This window comes from Sus scrofa, chromosome 7, assembly GCF_054392235.1.
Source record: "Sus scrofa isolate SSC_HxYL_T2T_F1_AM1 chromosome 7, Sscrofa_HxYL_maternal_Yorkshire_Landrace_v2.0, whole genome shotgun sequence".
Taxonomy (NCBI): Eukaryota; Metazoa; Chordata; class Mammalia; order Artiodactyla; family Suidae; genus Sus; species Sus scrofa.
This window is the reverse complement of record NC_139389.1, coordinates 52,598,947-52,606,376: the sequence shown is the minus strand read 5'-3', so window position 1 is coordinate 52,606,376 and position 7,430 is coordinate 52,598,947. Positions and strand designations below refer to the sequence as shown.

General features: G+C 36.3%; 1 protein-coding gene across 1 annotated transcript; it reads left to right on the top strand.

Moving 5' to 3' along the window:
• Window positions 1-1,556: 1,556 nt before the first annotated feature.
• Window positions 1,557-6,181, top strand: DEFB110 (defensin beta 110). Its single transcript, NM_214443.1, is given in 2 exon segments — window positions 1,557-1,638; window positions 5,864-6,181. Coding segments are annotated over 2 exon segments (204 nt in total). The 5' UTR covers window positions 1,557-1,583; the 3' UTR covers window positions 6,013-6,181.
• Window positions 6,182-7,430: the final 1,249 nt, after the last annotated feature.

The following is a 7,430-nucleotide window of genomic DNA, read 5'->3' as shown; positions in this document are numbered from 1 at the left end:
TATTTACCTGCTGAGCTGAGGAGTAGGGGATGGTATTAGGTTATGTTAAAATATCACAGAATTTACTCTTCTTACAGAGATTGAGCCTTTGTTCTTGAATTAGTACTCTCTGAGTTATTGCAAGCCTTTGGTTAATTTTTCCAGAGCTCTGAAAAAGTAAAATCTGCCAATTTTCACTGTCTGTTTTTTTCCATTGTTTTCATGAAGGGGCATATTATCAGAGGTCTTTATCTCACCACTTTGGTTGATGTCACCTTCCAGGATAATATATAAACTCTGGGATTTTTTTTTTCTCTAATATACCATCAGCTTGTAGCAAATTCTAACTTAGCAAATTTTAAGGTTCAATGGATATTTGTTGAACAACTATTACACAGTGACATCTTAAATTGATCTTCTGCTATTTACTGATTATTTTTTTAAGGATAATAATTGTTAGGCAAGTAGATTGATCTCACTTTCCTTACCTATAACCTGAGACTATTTTACTAGAATAGCTAAGCGGCTTCACATTCTTTACTAAACTATGGCAGATTCTGTGACTCTGTGATTCACTTTTCTGATATTTTATAGCAATAAAAAACATCAGGTTTCCTAGAGTAATAGGTCTTTTAGCAGACTAGCATAACAGAATCGTTAAAAATGCATCTGTCAGGCTCTGTTCTAGACCTACTAGAGTTAGTACTGGACGTGTTCTGGAAATGCTGAGGTGGGGTCTTACAATGTTTTTCACAAATCCTCTGGGGATTTTGATATAGCTAAAGTTTAAGAATGATTATCCTATAAACTCTCTTGACTCTGTAGTGTCAGAGAAGTGATGAATTGTTCTGGGTGCCATGTAATACTTCCAGCTCTTCCTCATGTATCTGAAATAATTGTCTTGGGCAGTGTGCAAATTGGATCAGAAATCATTTCCAGTTCCACAAACAGAATTAAAAACATTGGCGCTAGAATTGTGAAATCAGATGACATAGGAAATTCATTAGTCATATTTTAAAACATATTGTTTAATCTCCTATACTCATAGTGATGCCAGAATGATGTTAACTTAAATAATAATAAATTATGTGAATTGAAATAAATCATTCAACTGTCCCACCCCTAGTTCTCATTGATTTCACCTGTAAACACAGGTGATATCAGTGGAAGTTTTAGCTGCAGTATCTTATGATTCAGATGGTCACTAATTTAATACAAAGAGCATAAAATATTTACAATTATGTAACATGTTATAAAGGATTTGTATTACCATAACATTTTTACCTGGATGTTTTAGCAGTCCAAACACATATCCCTTTCAAGTCCCTTAAAGACTGGGTTTTCATGAGAGTCTATTTAAAGTAACACAAGCAGGTTTTACTTTTATGAAAAAAAAATGATAATAATTTTTGTGACTCTGTTCTTTGAACATAGCACTATTCAACCAAGCATACAAATGTTCTTGCTATTGATAAGCCTCAGTAGTTAAAACCACTTCCCAAGAGAATCTATAAATAAAAGCTTTCTCTGTTTCCTTATTTGACAACACCTGACTTGAAAAAGAAAATCTATTGGCACTTTTTTCCCCTAGGAAACTTTTTACCATGAAGATTCATCTCTTTTTCTTTATTCTGCTCTTTTGGGTCACAATTTTACCAGGTAACATGGAAATGTTTATGGGCATACTTGTGCTAATGAATTTGAGGAGGCATCAATTTTTTCTTGTTAAAATATGGTAGTAACATAGGGATTAAAAGGTTTTTATGCTAAATGCAATGTGGTACTCTGGATTGATCCCTGGAAGAGGAAAGGGGAAAAAAAAGATAATAGTGGGAAAACTGATGAAATGTGAATTAAGTTTGTAGCATTTATTGTAACACTGTAATGTTAATGATATTACAGCAATATTAATTTTTTAGTTTTGATCAATGTACCACAGTTAGGTGAAATGGTACCATAAGGGGAAATTGGCCTCTATTATCTTTGCAACTCTTCTGTAAGTCTCAAACTATTTCAAAATAAAAAGTGTAAAGCATCTGCAGATCAGTACATTAGTCTCATCATCTTCATTCTGAAACACTTAGCTACCATCAATTCTTGCTGGAAAAAAATATTCTTTTGCATAATTGACTGGTAAGTGATAGGTGGTTCAGTGTTAGCGATGTATTTATCTTTTCCTTCTTTTTAATCTATGCCAGTGTGCTACTTCCAGTTTGGGAAGACTTTCTTAATATTCTGTCCTTGGTACTACAAGAAGATCATGTCCCTTGCTGACCTTTCTTTAAATATGTCTGGTTGCTGCCCTTCTATCTTTAAGAGCTACAGATCACATGACTGTTGAGTGTAATAATTGCCCATGAGCTATTTTTTCCTGAGATTTTCCCCCTCAAGGATTAGCTCTTCATATCAGGTATGTAATGAGATTTTCTTCTCCTGAACTATATGTAAGTATGACTTGTTCAGAAATAAAGTAATAAGTTTTAGAGATGGAGAGATCATTGGGTCTACTTCCTTCTTCTTAAAGAGTTTCAGATGAAAGAGTGAGCTCAAGTATGCCCAATTCATAATACTGGCCCTGAAATTAGGTTCAATTCACTAACTCTCAGAAAAATATTCCTCCCATAGTACCTGGATGACAGGTTTAGGAGAAATGGAAATCATAAGAGAGGCATAGGTGAATGAACTAACTTATTCTTTCATGTTATAAAATCCATAATGACCATCTAAATTGTTCCACATAATAATCTAAGTTATCACTTAAAGGTTGAAAGTGGATAAAATTCTACAGAGGGGCCAAACATTGATGAAGTAACAAAATAATAGTTAATTGTTAATTTAACTTAAAAATAACTTCCTGTCTCTCCATTCAAAAATTGTTGGAAAATGATCTCTGGATTTTTTTTTCCCCAGACCTAGAAAATGTCAAAAGGAAATTCTACACAGATTCATATAGATTTTAAAATGTGATAAATCTTTTTTTTTAGTTTTTTCTTTTAATTTCAGTAATAGCTAGCATTAATAGATCACTATGTCAAGTGTATCTATGTTTAATAATTTATTTTTTCCTTATAACAGCTATATCAGGTGCCCCTAATAATGAGTAATGTTATTCATGCATTTATCAACAAATTTAAAAATTATGGATTTTGCAGATTTAGAAATTATCAACCACTTGGGGGATACAGTAGCATAGATTATAACATCAGTATTATGGACTGTGTGTGTGTGTGTATGTGTGTGTGTGTGTGTGTGTGTGTGTGTATTCAAAGTGAAGCCATTGTTCTTGTTAATCATGCATATACCAAACTTTCAGAAAATTCCTAGCATTAGAGATAAAAATATACAAAAGTAAAAGAAATATGTCAAGATGCACATTTTCTTCACAAAATTAGAAAAGGCATCTATGAATTACAGACACCTTAGAAAATACTGAAGCAATAAGAATCTTGTCTTTCATTTTGTAGTTCTCCAGCATATGGTGGTTGAACAAAACTGGATAATAGTAAATGTTTTCTATGTGACTCCTAAGAGTTCCTCAGCTATTTTTCTAAATTTTACCTTCGTATAGTGAAAGCTCTTACTCAGTCTTCGTACAAAAACTCCCTTAGACAGTTACAGATGCAAAGGTGTCTGGATAAAAGTCCTTATATTTTCTATGCAGGGAAATTTACAGTGAAGCCACTGAGTTTTCCTCTTCATTTTTTAGAGGTTATAAAGGTACCCAGTGTCTAGAAAGGAAATATTTTTTCACTCCTACCTATTATTTTACTCTATTTCTCAAATTGAAAACTGTGTTATTGCCAACCACTTTTTTTTTTAAAGTCTGATCTGTACTTTAGATATAGAAGAGTATAGTTTTGTGCTGAAAGGGTAGTCATGGTTTTCCCCCATTTCTAAGAAGGTGAATGGGAGCCTAAAGAGTAAAAGAGCAAGTCAGGGAGAATAAAAAGAAACTATGGGTTGAAGATAGAGTTTAGGAGATAGTGTGCCCATTTTTAACTTATACATTAGGTAGAGTTGTATATATTGTTTAAATATTTTAATTCCCTAACATGTGAAAATGTTATTGATGTTATATGAATGATACTGTGAAGTGCTTTGTGAGAGTGATGGAGAGATGATTTTCTTGCAGGTGATCAGCAGAGATTTCAGATAGAAGATAGGATTTGAACAGTGTATCCGAGGATAGAGATGGTATATGTTTGGCTTATCACAGCATGCTTAGAACAGTGGTTTTCAATAAGAGGAATCTTTGTCCTCAAGGGGACATTAGGCAATCTGGAGACCTTTTAATTTGTCACAACTAGTACTATTGGCATCTAATGAGTAGAGACCAGGGAGGCTGCTAAATACCTTTAACTGAATAGAATCACATCCCGCAGCAAAGAACCACCCCCAAAGATCCATAGCACTTATAGTGACAAACCCTGCCCTCCAGACTGTCACAGAGTTTGGCAAGAAATGGACTTAATAGTTGCATGAGTGGATGAATGCTTGCAAAGATGAGTATTCATGATCCAAACATATAGGCTTGAAGAATATTCATATTTAGAGGTCAGATTGAAGAGAAAGAAGAAAATAGTATTTTTAGAAAATGAAATAAGACCAAGAAGGAATAAGAAAAGGGTGAGGTCTATTTAGGGTGGTTATTGGACAATGGTATCAAATGTGACAGAACTCTGGTAGAAAGTGAGTGTTAATTCAGGTTTCTACCATTGGCAAATCATATATGGGCTTGAGGATAGTAACTCCTTAAAAATTGCAGAATAAATAATGATATTTAGAAGTTAGCATTTAAAGTGTGCAGAGTCAACTATTTTTTGGCTACTCACACTCACTGTTGGAAATGGAGACAGAATACTTAGGCAAAAAGACCTGATCTTTAAAGGAATCACTGGACCTCAAATCTTAACGGATAGCAGAAACTAGTGGCCAAGATTTATTTGCTTTCATACCATGAATATATATAAAATATTTGAGTCTGCCTTTTGGTGAGCCACTGCAGAATTTAGAATTCTCCCACTTTAGTTTTTCCTAATCTCACTGTATCATAAAGTGAGTGCTTATCCAAAGCAATGTTTATATTATAAAAGACTCCAAAATAAAGATCTTCTTTATAGGTCAGCACATAATGTGAAATACGAAATTAAAATAGATTTGGTTTAGAATGGATCTTACAGCCTGTCTATCCAACATCCCTCAATTCCCTGAGCATTTCCAACTATCCTAAATAATCAGTTTCTAGTGAGAGTCCGTCTCAAAACTACAAGATGGAGCTGGGACTACAAGTAACTTTAAAAATCATGCAGTGGCCAAAAATGGCCCCATAGTCCGGTCATTCTCTCACTCTTTTTTTAAAGCAATGCTGTCCTCAAACATATTCTAAGTTAGTTTGTTTCTTTGGGGGAAGTCAATCTCAGAATATTGTTGTAGGAATTTAGATAAATTGCCTAACATTCCCTCTCCTGACATTGAAGAAAAGTCACATCAGGCTGCAGTAAAAAGCTCTTAAAAGAGAGCTCAGAAAGCATAACATTCAGTGTAAACAATGCGTGTGAGAGCAGAAGATAAACTACATGGACTTCTCGTATTGTCAACTTTGAGAACAAGCTTTCCGTTGCTATCCGGTCCCTTGTGAGGAAGCAAGCTGGCGCTTTCCAAGTCTTCAGTCCAAGACACTTTCTAATTTCCAGGACTGACCTTGCTTCAAAGAGCAGTCCATCCACTTCAACTTTCCTCCGTCAAATTCTCACGGTCATAAATTGGGGGGGGGGGGTTCCTTTTGCCCTGCTCTATGATCTTTTGCTTCTCAGCTTTTCTCCTTTTAAAATACGGAGGTGTGACAGCTAGATTGCTAATTCCAGTCGTTGTTTCCTTCTTACAGCCAGAAAGAGATATCCTCAGTATGGTGGCTTGGATTTGAGGAGAGAGTGCAGAAGGGGCAATGGTCGATGTAAACTTGAGTGCCGTGAGGGTGAAATTAGGATTGCTTACTGCATGAGACCTGCAACTTATTGCTGCTTGCAGAAGTAAAAATGACAGAAGAAAAGAAAGAGACACATGCTCCAAGAAGAGAAGACCACTGTTACTAAGCCTCCCTTCCCATCTTTTCAGCACATCCTTCCAGGCCTGTGTATCACTGTCATACACAAAGAATTAAATAAAAGTTAAGAGTGAACCATTCAGAAGTGGTTCGAAGTCACCCATGCATCTGGTGCCTTTACATTGCATTTCCTCTTGATCTCTTGGTACCAGAAGCAAGCACGATTTAATCTATGCAAGTTCTTCAAGAACGGTGCCACGTCTAGGTGCCCTGTGCTAGTTTGACATACACAATGTGGGGAGAAACCCTTGGTCAGGGAGAGGGACACACCTTATTTCTGAGATACAAGTCTCCAGTAGAGAGGCGCTGTTATTGTGCGACTAAACACTTCCTATAGATTATCCCATGAAAAAATATAAATCCGCTGGGCATGGGAGACTAGACCTTGTGAGAGCAATTCCTTCTCTTGAAAGACACAGAGCTGGAGTGAGAGAATGACAGAGTCTAAAGGCAGAGGAGCAGAGGAAAAGCACATCAGCTCTGATTTCCATCTGTATTTGTCATGGAGTGGAGAAAAACGTGCACCAGGAAATTGAAGAGGGAGTGCCAAGGGAAGAGAATCATTTCCTAAGGAGAAGCGACTACATCTAATTAAATATTTTAACCAAAAAGTCAGAAACTATGGCCAAAAGCTGAACTCAGCCCCTTGTCCTGAGAGGTGACTCTTTGGGGAGATGCACATGGCAGAAGGAAGGAGGAGAGACCCTCTCCCTTCAGCCCCATTCTGCTGACCTCCTCTCATTACCTCCCCTGAAGGTCCCAGATGTTTTCCCAAAGTCCTAGCAACAATACATCCATATCACACATTTTCTACTCAAAAAATGTAGATTCTGCTCCTTTTATCAATTTAGGAATGCAATTTAGGAATTTGTATTAATTTACAATTTTTTAGAAAAAATGATTAATACCAAAGCATAGTAATGAAACAGAAACATCTCTTCCTCCCAAAATAAAATTAAATCTTTTGGCGTTCCCATTGTGGGGCAGCAGAAAAGAATCCAACTAGGAACCATGATTTTGCAGGCTCAATCCCTGACCTCGCTCAGTGGGTTAAGGACCTGGCATTGCCATGAGCTGTGGTTCAGAAACCATATTGCTCTGCTGTGGTGTAGGCTGGCAGCTGTACCTCCGATTTGACCCCTAGCCTGGGAACCTCCATATGCTGCAGGTGCAGCCCTAAAAAGCAAAAAAAAAAAAAAAATTAGGAATTGAACTAAAGGAAAAGGAAATTGGGACTTGCACTCAGAAGGGTACACGTATTTCAGGCCCCAGGTACTCTCTTGATGTTTTTGTTATGGCTTCTCATCCCATTTACTAAATGCAGATATGAGACCAAAGGTCTGTGTTT